Source organism: Miniopterus natalensis, chromosome 7, assembly GCF_054644295.1.
Source record: "Miniopterus natalensis isolate mMinNat1 chromosome 7, mMinNat1.hap1, whole genome shotgun sequence".
Taxonomy (NCBI): Eukaryota; Metazoa; Chordata; class Mammalia; order Chiroptera; family Miniopteridae; genus Miniopterus; species Miniopterus natalensis.
The window spans coordinates 39,329,120-39,341,161 of NC_142087.1; the positions used below are offsets into that span (position 1 = coordinate 39,329,120).

Here is a 12,042-nt window from a genome sequence, read left to right on the forward strand (position 1 = left end):
GCCCTTGCTCCCCATGCCATAGACCCAACCAGGGCACATTCACAGCTTTTGCTTCAAAAAGGGAGCACCCTTTAGGGTGTGTGCGCGAGGGCAGTCCCATCCCAGCTGCGGCTGCTCTCTGCAAGTCCCATAAGGTCATCCTGGCTGGAAGCTACAGCAGCAACTGCCACCCAGGTTCTCAGGGGGACCCTGTGCTGAATTTTCTGTTCAGTGTCCCCCAGGGGGCCTATGAAGCCAGATGTGGACCTGGGCTCGTTCCTTCTTTGGAAACAGGTAAAGCGGCTTCCAGGAAGGAGTCGTTCTTTGTGTGGGTGCCCACCTCTGTGTGCCCATCCACTTGATGGTCCCAGCAGCCAGGTGCTGTGCTTCCTGACTCCTGAATTAGGGAGAGAGAAGCCAGTGGCCGTGACAAGCTAGCTCTTCGCTGGCATCCAACAGTGTGTCATAGAGATTATGTGAACTTGTTTAGCCACAGTCTTCAAGGCCTTATATAGCTGTGGCATTGGCTGTGCTCGGGACTCCTGGCAGTGATGCAGTGTGGCCAGACGACCAGGCTTCCCACTGTGTCTGCACTTTACTTAGCGTGACTCTGGACCTCTATAACGAGAGGCTGACCTAGATGCTGCTGACTAATTCGCACCCTCTGCTTCCCAACCCCTGCCTCTCTCAGAATACTCAGCGGAGCAGACGCAGCAGGCCCTGCACCAGTCTGTCTTCATGACATCCATGTCCGCCCACCCTTTCCGGGACCTGCCCCTCGGCAGGGAGCAGCACTGCAAGCTGCTTCCAGGCGTGGCCAACATCCGGGCAGGCGAAGTGGCCCGATGGACTGTGGATGAGGTAAGTGGACTGCCCAGCAGCTGAGAATTTCTCTTAGGCACTGAATTCACTGTATCAAATTTAAGATCCACATTTGAGGAGAAGACAGTCATGATTTGGAGGAAATTTGAAAAGTCCAGTGAGTGTTGCTCTCCTCTCCCCAACTGTATCCCAGCACCATGAGCCCTGGGCTCATTCAGGCAGAGGGGCCAAGCCTCCAGCCCCACACTGCAGATGGATCTGAGGAAGCCCAAATGTATAAGCATCTCAGCCTTGTGTGCTGACAGCTCCCATCCCAAACAACATCTTCTCTGGGAGAGCGCCCACCCCCAGGGTGTTGTGTGCCCTGAGGACCCTGTGTTCTCACTACAGAGCAGCTCCGTGCTGCCCATTTGTCCATCTGAAGTCACAGGTTTTAAAGTAAATTAGATCACAGAATTGTACAAGATGCTGTGCCAGAGAGAAAAGTGGGCCTGATTTTAACATAAACATGCCTTAGAGTATTGGTTTTTAATAAGGACCAGGGAAGTCCCATTGCTCACTGCAATGCTGCAGGAATGCTTTACGTTTAGAAAGAGTTATCTTCTGAGGGAGGTGTCTTGCACTGACATTCTTTTTGAAGGTATTATTTTCACTAGTCAGGCCTTAATTAATTTTTTTAAATGAAGGAAAACCCCGGGTTACTCTAAGAACAAGATCCAGAGCTGGTGTTAAATTCGTCACAACATATTCTTTGAGCACTATTTACAGTCAACCTAACCTTGGTTTAAGCCTTCCTTTCCAGCCTTGGACAAGCAGCAGGTGGCGAAGGCCACCCAGAGGTAAAGGTTTGGAGTGGGCCCTGCTCCCTCCTCTTTCTCCCAGGCACCTCACAAAATCTGCCTGGTGGGACTTGGCTGGTTTGTCTCAGTGGTTAGAGCATTGGCCTCCAGACTGAAGGGTCCTGGGTTCGATTCCGGCCAAGGGCACGTATCTCAGTTGCAGGCTCAATCCCCAGCCCTGGTCCAGGCGTGTGTGGGAAGCAACCAATTGATCCCTCCCTCCCTCCCTCCCTCCCTCTCTCCCTCCTTCTCTCTCTTCCACTCTCTCTCTGAAAAGCATTGGAAAAAATATCCTCTGGTGAGGATTAAAAAAAAAAAATCTGCCTGGTGAGTTCCCCTGCCCAACACTCCTCCACATGGAGCAGAGGGGCAGACATCTTTTCCCCAGCACACCCTGCCCGGCCCCTCTCCTTCCACTCCTTCCACACAGCCCCGATGGTCCTGGTAACAGAGAGTAGGCTGAATTCCCCAAGAGCTGGCTGGGCGTTTAGGGACATGACTAACTGTGATCCTGCTGCTTCAAGACTATGCAAAGCCTGGCCTTCTACCCTTTTTTTATGAATTTTTACCATTTTATAAAGCATGCATCAGCTTTATGACCAAGCCAACTGAATGAAAACCTACTGTGTCTATAATCAAGTCATGTACAGTCTTGCCCTTGAAACAACACTGAGCGTAATGAGGAGTTCAACTAAGAACACAATGGCAAGTTACTCGTTCTTTCCTTTCAAGCTGTTCATCTGAAGGTTTACCTGTTTTAAAGACTGGGAGTGGCTCTGCCCCTGGCCCCTCACACCATCACTTGTCCTGCTTAGGAAGATGTCCTGAGGAGAGCAGCCACCTGGATCCAGCCCAGTAGACATTTTAAAGTCAAAATCAACAACACAGGGAAATGGATACTGAGTTGAAGAGATGAGCCAAATGTGGTTCCGATTCCATGCCGAGTCCAGCACTACACAGTTTACAATTGAATCAGGATAATAATTGGGAGAGTGCAGGGCCCTGGGGTTCCCCTGAAATAATGGGAAATTGTTTGTAGAGGGAGATGAAACTGGGGAAAGGATCCAGTTTGGGGGCAGCGGATAAGATGATGAATTTAATACAGGACATTTTGCATTAGAGACCCCTGCAGATGACACCAGTGGGTATGGAACAGTCATTCCAATGGGCAGAAGCATGAGACAACAGTGAGTGCTCACTAAGGAGGTGATCCTCCAGAGAGAGCTATAGGAGAGGGGTCAGTGGGACCAAGTTAGAAAGTGCAGGGGGCACCTGGAAAGGGGCACACGAGAGAAGTGGAGGAGCTGTGAAAGAAGAGTGTCAGGGGAGACTCCTGGGAGTGTTCAAAGGCTGGGACTGTGGAATTGGGCTTCAGGAGATTTGGAAAAATTGTGTGCAACATGTATTTTTTCCTTAAGAGGAGGGCAAGAGTAACAAAAGTTTTATTAACTTTTCAAAGGGGCTCATCATCCAAAAAGAATAGGAACCACTGTTTTAAGAACATGGAGCAGTGGATAAGACATTTGCAAGGCCTCTGATCTGACAAGTTTCAAGTCTGGCACTCAACAAAAGTGAGAGATGAGAGGGTGATTCGAAGGAAGTTGATGGTCCAAGGGCAGGTCTCCTTAGGTTAAAGGCCTCAAGAGGAAGAGACTCAGTGGGCGGAAGACCGAGGATGCCACAGGGATTATGAGGGAGGTGAGATCACCGCTCCTGCGTCTCTGTGGTGGACACACATGGAACCTCAGCCAGTATCTCTGGAAGATCCCTTAGAGATTTTCTAGATTAAAAATAAAACAACCATTGGAGAGGCTGCTGCTCCTGATGCTTCCTTACATGGGCCCCCTCAAGGATGCATTCCAGAGAACACTGCCTGGGTAATGTTCTCATCTACCTAATGAGATGCTCTTGAGGACAAGGACCACATCCTAAATTTATTTCACTATCCTCACTCTATAGCACATTTCCTGGCACCAAACTAGGTCCTCAAGAAGAATATTTCATGGGTTGAAAGTGTGGACTTTGTTATGGTTCTGTTTGTATCTTTGACAATAAAGCAGTCCTCAGAAGGGAGTGCACTTAGGGGTCATTCCAGAGAATCCCAACAACCGAGTTTACAACTGTTACGTACACCACACTAAAAATGGCATGCAGGGGCCCTGGCCAGGTAGCTCGGTTGGTTGGAGTGTCCTCCCATACACCAAAAGGTTGCAGGTTCAATTCCCGGTCAGGGCACATACATACCTAGGTTGTGGGTTCCATCCCCCGATCAGGGGGCTTCTCTCTCTCTCTCTCTCTCTCTCTTTCTCTCTCTCTCCCCTCCCCTTCCCTTCTTCTCTCTCTCAAATCAATAAAAACATATCCTTGGGTGAAGATTGAAAAAAAAAAAGCATGCAGGGTAGTGAGGATTTGAAAAGGCAGTTCAGGGCCGGCGGGAGCATTGGGAGGAGGGGTGTTTTCTGTGCTCTGTTCCCTTTGGAGAGGAAGCACAGCAGACAGGGACAGAGCGTGTTGAAAATGGACTTGTGCGTCTCTGTGTTAAGGCCGTTCAGTGGGACTGTCTATGCCAGAAGGTGAAGCAGGGCCAGAACATTCCCTTTTGTCTTCCTTCGTGGTCGGGAGGAAGCCCCTGTTCTGCTCTGCGTCACCTGTGAAGAGGAGCCAGCCCAGCAGGGCCTCAGAACATTTTCCAGAGCATGGGAGCTGCTTTTAACTCCTCTGTCACTGCGCTCTTCCTTCTCGAGCGTGTTTGCCAGAGCACAGGTGGGCTTTGAAGTCAGTTTAGTGGCCCTAAATGAAAGACAGGGCAAGATGAAAGCACATAATTGTAGGAAAGGCGGTTGTTTTGCGAAACCTTTATCAGGAATGGGTGGCTGTGTGCACACAAGTCATAGTCAGCGTGAAGTGTATTTCTTACTCTGGGTGATGGAAATGTTCTATAGAAGAGTACAGGTGTCTAAGGGTATGGACTAAAACATCTTTATATCTTTGTACGTCTTTATAGCGAAGTGCCTCGCCCAGAGCAGGTGTCTGACGAATGTGAGGGGGAGGGAGAGAATGGGGAGGTAAGCGTCCCGCAGCACCCTCCCGCGGGTGTCCGTGGGCGCACGAGGGCCGGGCGCGGCATGTCACATGCACGTGACAGCACAAGTATGACTGGGGTGTGTTTGGTTCACATATGGGTGCTTGTATTTCTTGTTTTCAAAACTGCTTTTCAAAGCAGCACATATAAATCTCACGAGCCTCAAGTAAGTGCCCCCTTAATGTCCATTAACTTTAAAAGATGGCAGTCACCTTAAAAGCAATCTTCACACAGGAGGGAGTTTTGAAAAATTCAGGGTATTGCTAACTAAGCATAGTACGCTTATACCATTGAGCTCTTCAAGCTCCACTGCTAAAAAATGAGATCCAGGCTGGAAACATGGTCCCCAGTGGACTTTGAGCCAGTACAGTCAGGACACAGCTATGGGCTCAGCAAAACAGAAAACACCACCATTCGGAAAGATTTAGGGGAGCCGCATCCCCACTGAAGAAAACAAGGCCTGCTGAGCTCCAGAAGGACGCCAGGAAAAGTAGGCCGCCGGGGAAGGAAGCTGGGCGAAGCGATGGGCTCCTCGAGGAGCCTGCACAGCCGCATCCCTCTTAGTCTGCTCCAAACTGCCGTGTCACTCCGAGGAGCTTCCCAGTGTCCTTCCCAAACAGCTGGGCTTTAGCTGAGGGACGCCGGGCTCTTGGGAACTCAGCCTCCACCAGGTGTGCTTCCCAAAGCCAAGGCCAAGGCCGCCGGCCCCGGGCTCCAGCAGAGCAGCCCCTACCTGGGAGAGCAGACAGGTCCACAAGCCATCATGGGTGGGCGCGAACGGGGGGCAGTTTCCCCTTTCGTGGAGGTCGCTCCCATCTACCTGAACTGTTCCCCGCAAGTACCACAAACTCGAAGATGAAAGTTTTAAGGAGAGAATGAGAGGGAAACTCTGATGCTACACTGCGGTGTTAAAGCTCATCACTTTACATTTAGACATTGGCAGCCAAATGGGCTCTCTGTTAAAGCTTACAATAGAATTTCTTCTTAGGGGACTAAGCACTGAGTACAGCACTGAGTGATGGTGCTGAATAACAACCAAGGCCTTTGGACATTTAACATGCCGGCCAGAAGAGTCTGCCTCGGAAGTTCCATGGAACTTGACCTTCACTTTGGAAAAAGAAAAACAGATTTAATAGAATCAGAATCTCTGCAGAAAGAGACAGAATTTCAGACATAGTAAAGCAAACTAGATGTCACTGCCCCCGCAGCCTGAGGAAGACAGACTAAATGACGCAGGAGGCGGGACAGTGAGAAGCTGCGCTGACACCAGGCTCGGGGCTACCTTGCTCAGCAGCACTGGCCTGTTTACTCTTTGGTTTAACACATTATTTATTCCCATTTAAAAATCCAACCTTCCTTGCCATGAACAATGATTTCTTGGCTAACAATACTAAGAAGAGGGAATGTGATCCATTTTTCATTTGTTTGCTCAAAAAAGGACATACTGACCTATGCAAACCATCAAAACAACATGCAGCCCTTGTGCTGAGAGCAGAAGTTCCTGGAGCCTGTATTTAAAGAGGCCATCTCTCCACACACTTCTCTTTGCCTGTGGCCTTCGTGTGCTTAGGGTGGCAACCACAGCCCTCCTCTCCTGCCTCTCCCGCATCTCCCCTTCTGCTCTGCAGCTGTAGCCAAACTGGATTCTATTTCTGATGACTCGCAGGCTGTGTGTCCTGCTTGTGACCCTGGTCCTGTGATGCTTAGTGCCAAGAAGGTCTTCTCTGCCCCGCCACTCAAGTTGCCCCCTGTGGAAATACTGCTCAACGAGCAGTGCCCGTCTCTGCTACCACCTCCCTATGGTGTGTTTGCTGGGTTCCCACCTGAGATACCATCTGTCCCTTCCAGAAGCCCATAGCCTTCACACCTCTTCTGGATTTTAGCATATTGGACCATGTACACGACTAGCCATTTTCCTGCTGTTCTCACACCATTAATCAAACCTTAAACTCATTGAAAATTCAGGCTTGACCCAGTCATAGGCCCAGCCTTCCCAGCACCCAGCAGAAGCTCACAGGAAGCCGTGGGTGGGACATACTTGGCCAGAAGAGCAGCCTAGGGAATGAGGGACACCTCTCAGTGTCCTAAGCCCCAGAAACACTAAGCCCTGCCCCAGTGACCATGTGTCCGCAACTTGACCATCACTTTCCAAGGCTTCTCTCAGCTCCCTGAAAATACCAAACACACTCTCCATGCTTCCAGTCTGCCTAGGAAACAGAAAACCATATTAACTCAGCGAACAGACTGGGCTTCTGAGTGCGTGGACTGCCAGAACTTGGGGCTCTTGGGTGCAATAGCTGAGATTGTAAGAGCAGAGGAGGCCAGATTGAGGCCTGCTGACAACTCCCAGATGCCCCTAAGGCTTGAAGATGCCGTTGTGTGGCAGCGTAATGACTGGTTTATAAGGATTTTTTTTTAATTCTCATCATCCCACACTTTAGGAAGATTGTAAATGACTCATGATAAGATGTACTTGTGGCATCAGAGGTGAGTAAAGCAGATGTCAACAGGCTGATTGCCTCTAAAAAGATGTTCTGAGCCCTTCATATTAGACAGACTGAGCATAGCAGTGAGGGTGCACACAGGTGTCGGGCCCCAGGTTTGCCCGTGGGTGTTGGCCCGGGCAGCTCTGTAAGCTGGAAGTAAGCCAACCCTGTGCTGTTCTCTTCTGCAAAGTGCAGGAAGGGGCTGACATCTGCTCACATCTTCTGGAGCATCTGCAGGGAGCAGGTGCTCCCAGAGCTCTTGATTGCAGGACACGTCGATACAGGCACTGTGCTCCCTGGCCTTCTCATAAGCCTTCCCCATGGGACACAGGAGAGAAGCGCAAGTGCACACAATTCAGTCCACACCAGAGGCAGAGAGCCAAAAAGAAAGAAAAAACAAAAGCCAAGATAGCTCCTCCTAGAAGGAGCTCCTCCCTGGAGTCATTTGCCATTGCTTTTAGCTGCCTTTCACCCCCCCTGCCACAGCGGTGCCAGGCCTTGCCAGGAGGTGGCCAGACCCAGTTGTCATTCACATTTGTTCAGCCAGCTCCTCAAAAGTATCACTTGGGAGCACTCAGTGGCTTCCTGAGCGTATAGCCAGGCCTTTGCCTGATCTCTCATTAAAAGGAATTCAGGGCATGTGTGGATAGAGAGGGAGGAAAAAGGTAAGTCTAGGAAATTGAGCCGAAGAAACTGATTTTCCAGAACTCTGGGGTAGAGTCAGAAAACTTGAGTTCCAAAACCATCTTTGGCACTTAATAGCCATGCCTGACCTTGAGGAAGTTATTGAGACTCTTTGAGATTCAGTTTCACAGTTATTTACATGGGAATCCACTTCCCTAAGTCCCTGTTGTTGGCCAGGCATGCGGGGAGGAACTGGACACTCAAAATAATGAGACGGGACCTGGGCCTTTGGTCTGCTGAAAGGCCAGTGGACACTTCCTCATCTCTGACAGTCATCGTGATAAGTGCCGTGCGCAGGCCCCTGCCCCCTGCCCTCTCTTACCCCACGGGGTGGACTGGGGGATCAGATGGGATACAGTTCTAGAATGCCAGAGCTCCTCACAGGTGGAGACTGTCACTGTCATCATGTAGGTCAGCCTGGAAATAAGAGGCCAGAAAAGATACTAGGGGCCCATCTAATTTCTGAGCCAGCTAATGCTAATGTGACTTGATAGTTATTATTTAAGTAACTATCCCTTAAGTGTTTGAGGGATTTGAAGTATATTTTAGTCCAATGTTGAATTTCTACAACCCAAGAAATTATTTCAGGTGCATGTCTTAAGTCAGGCTTTTATCTTGCGCTGCAGGTGGCTGAGTTTGTGCAGTCTCTGCTGGGCTGTGAAGAGCATGCAAAGTGCTTCAAGAAGGAGGTAAGAAATGTAAAATTATACATCTAGTTCTGTACTTCTAGACCCAGAGGGGCTTTGTTTGCATTTACGTAAGTAGATATAAGAGCAGTTTGGGAGGCAACAGAAAGGGGTCCGGGCAGGAAAGAGCCCAGCAGCAGAGGGCGCAGCAGGGTAGCCTGTCTCCGGCTCTGTATATTTGCTGTGGTGCTCGGCTCACACAGCCTGCGGAATAAATAGACTATTTGAACACGCAAGTAATTAATACTCACAGGTGTCCTGAAGCCTCTGCCCGGTGACTGTAGGCTACCCTGGGGCAGAGAGGAATCCCACCAGGTGACTGCCCCAGGAGGAGAGGGGCCTGCCTGCGCCAGAGTACAAGAGGAACCATCCTGTGTATCCTGCTGTTCGGCTGCTCCAGGGGAATACAGAGCAGCCACAAAACCCTTCTATGGGGTTTCTCTTCCTGCTTCCTCTCTGTATGAATATATGGAGCTGCTTAGCATTTGTCCCAGAATTAGTTTCCATAGCTCCAGGGGCCCCAAGAGAGACTAGACCAGCTACAGATCAGTAAGGCAGGTAATAACAATAGCTATTGTTTATGGAGGGACTTGCTGTGTGTTAGGCTCTGTGCAACCATCCTTGGGTCCTCACAGCTCTAAGGGCAGCTCACCAATGAAGGACCTAAGGTCTTGGAAGGAAAGTGCAGTCATGGTCCAGCCCACATCCATCTGATTCCAGAGCCTGCACGTTGCTCTAGAACTCTCCAAGATACCTATTCATGGAGACTCTGGAATGCAGCACACTCTCCCTCTGTAGAAGCTGTGGAAAAACAGCCTGCACAGTGGCCACTTGCCGTCACAAGAATCTCAGGAAAGCTATGACATCTCAGACCACAGTATGCTAAAGGCTAATAAATAAAACATTTATTTTATATGTATTTCCACTTATTATAACATTTATCATTGACAAAATTAAAATACAGGAAAGTTAAAAGGAGAAAATAAAAACCAAACCACTATTCCACCAGCCAAAGATAACCTCGCTCAACATTTGGTACAAAGATTTAAGTAGTTTAACTATAGATGTGATACATGCGATCATGCACATTTAATCCTACAAATTAAAACACCTTTCTGTATCATCATATCATGTCTTGTGCTTAACAATGCATGAAAATTTCCCAAATCATTATGTGTTTCATTGAGACACGAATTTTGATAACTGCCTATTACCGAGTCCCAGGTGAGACTTACTTTATTTACTTCTGCTGTTTTTGAGATGCTGGGTTGTTTTCCATAAGTCACTATTATAAATGACACTAGAGTGCAAGCATTGTACATGGTTCTCTCAGGGAAAATTCCTGGAGATTTACTTGGTGGATGAAAGTGGATTATTTTTAAGGCTCTGATACAAATTCAGGCCAAGATATTTAAAACATAACAAAAGAAATTTAGCCTTTGCATCAGTTAGCGCCTATTGAATTCATATTTAGCAAAGTGAACACCTTTTACATTGAACTCCGCTCCTGGGTCCCAGGGGAAATGAGCTGAGCAGTGGTGGGGACTCGGGTGTGTGAGAGCTCCGTCCCTCACCGAGCTCTGCAGGGAGGCGGAGCTCAGGCTCCGCGTGGTGCAGCTCAGCGCCCAAGAGTGACCGAGGGTAGACAGGCTTTAATGGCTTCCACTTTGATTTCTGTTTATGTATTTACATGCAGCAGATTGATGGCAAAGCCTTCCTGCTTCTGACACAGACGGACATCGTAAAGGTGATGAACATCAAACTGGGCCCAGCACTGAAGATCTATAATTCTATCCTCATGTTCAGGAATTCCCAGGACCTCATTGAAGATACTCTCTCAGGCGCGGACATCAGGGGCTAAACGCACCACCCGAGCTGCTGCGACACTGCGACCTGGTTCTTCCAGCGATAAAGTTGGCCCACACTGATTTGATTTTAATGTCCCCATGGTCATATCCATATTTAATCTGGACCTTTTAAATGGCTGTGGCTTATATGTTTAGAGGGTGTTGATGACCGATCAGTGCCAGTGAGGCAGAGGCCCGGGCACGTGTATGGTCTGTGAATGCCTTTCCTCAGCTCTGATGTGTTGCCACAAACAGACCAAAGAAGCCCACACATACACTTTTATTCTCCCTCTCCATAAAAGAAGCCATTTCCCATTTTGAAAGTATACAACTCTCAAGTGGTAAAATATTAGGAAAATAGAATTCATAAATTCATTGTTAATGTTTTCACCAGAACATCTGAGCTTGGCTCGGATTTGCCATCTGGGTGCAGTGAGTCTGAGAGACAGAGGCCGGGTGCTTTAAACAGATTTCATGAGATTTTTGTGTACTTTACTCAGGAAAGTGTGAATCTTTAAAAAATAATAATAAGCACATGTTTTCATGACTCATCAATTCTTTTTGTTCCATTAACCGTTTCTTGGTTGTGCTCCTGGGAGTGGCAGGAGAGCAGCCTGGGCATTTAGCAGAAGCTGGCGAGACCCTCCTGCAGACCCTGCACCAGCAGTGCCCCACAGGTGCGTGCCGGACCGCAGGAGACCTCGTCCTGACGCCTCTACTGGCTAGTGGGCCAGATGCCCACCGGCACCAAAGTCCTCCTGGCTACCACTCTGAGGGGCCTCAGGAGAAGGCCCTGCAGTCTGTCTGTGTGATAAGGGGCTGTGGTACATCTGGGCCTTGTGTATGTCTTTATGAGGACACATCACTAAAAGGGAAGATCTCTGATGGAGGAAGTTTGCTACGTTATTTGTTTGAACAGTTCTGATTTGTTATCAGACCTTATTTGTCTTGTGTAAGGGGCTATATCTGAGACTGGTTACCCACATGGAGCCAGCCCCATAGTTTTAAAGACAAGCACCTCTTACTGACACACACCTCTAGTAAGTGCTACAAATGCCCCCGTCGAAGTGGAGCTCCAGGGTCCTTTTTGGTGGAGAGGGGAAATAAATGGATAGAAAGACCCATTGGCTTCAGTAAGAATCTGATGGTTTAAGAAAACTGATTCTGCTTGAAGAGTTTCTCAAATTGTAGGTCACTGAAAAAAATTTTCTCTAAGAGGTGTTGCAAATATTACATTTCTTTAGATCCTTACTCAAATGGAATTTTAATATATTATTGGTTGATGTAAATTTTTGTTTCTGTGGAGCTTTGTTTTGTTTTTGTTCTATAGACTGCCATGTACAATTAAAATTTTTGCTTCTCTATGTTCAAATTTTAATATATTTTAAATGATAATAAATGGATAAAATAAAACCTTCACCTCTCTGCCTCAATGAATCTGTTGTTATAACCTGTCCCCGTGCCACACCTGGAGGCTGTTTTATCACAGCCTTGGACGAATAAAGGTTGCGCTATATGCTTTAGCCAGAAGAGTCACCATTTTTGAGCATTTGGGGTATGTTTCCTTAGGGAAGTAAAGTTAGCTGTTAATAACTTGAGAAGTTTAATTTAAAAAAA

At 48.2% G+C, this 12,042-nt stretch overlaps 1 protein-coding gene across 1 annotated transcript; it reads left to right on the plus strand.

Moving 5' to 3' along the window:
• The first annotated feature begins 582 nt into the window (after positions 1-582).
• On the plus strand, positions 583-11,833 carry LOC148092748 (lethal(3)malignant brain tumor-like protein 4). Its single transcript, XM_087818957.1, has 3 exons — positions 583-840; positions 8,519-8,581; positions 10,275-11,833. The coding sequence occupies exons 1-3, from the start codon at positions 718-720 to the stop codon at positions 10,437-10,439; spliced, it is 351 nt and encodes a 116-aa protein (XP_087675083.1). The 5' UTR covers positions 583-717; the 3' UTR covers positions 10,440-11,833.
• Positions 11,834-12,042: the final 209 nt, after the last annotated feature.

Coding starts and splice junctions, on each gene's coding strand:
- LOC148092748 (XM_087818957.1), top strand. CDS start 718: ATGACATCCATGTCCGCCCACCCTTTCCGGGACCTGCCCCTCGGCAGG. Junction 841..8,518: donor CCCGATGGACTGTGGATGAG/GTAAGTGGACTG, acceptor CTTGCGCTGCAG/GTGGCTGAGTTTGTGCAGTC. Junction 8,582..10,274: donor CAAAGTGCTTCAAGAAGGAG/GTAAGAAATGTA, acceptor ATTTACATGCAG/CAGATTGATGGCAAAGCCTT.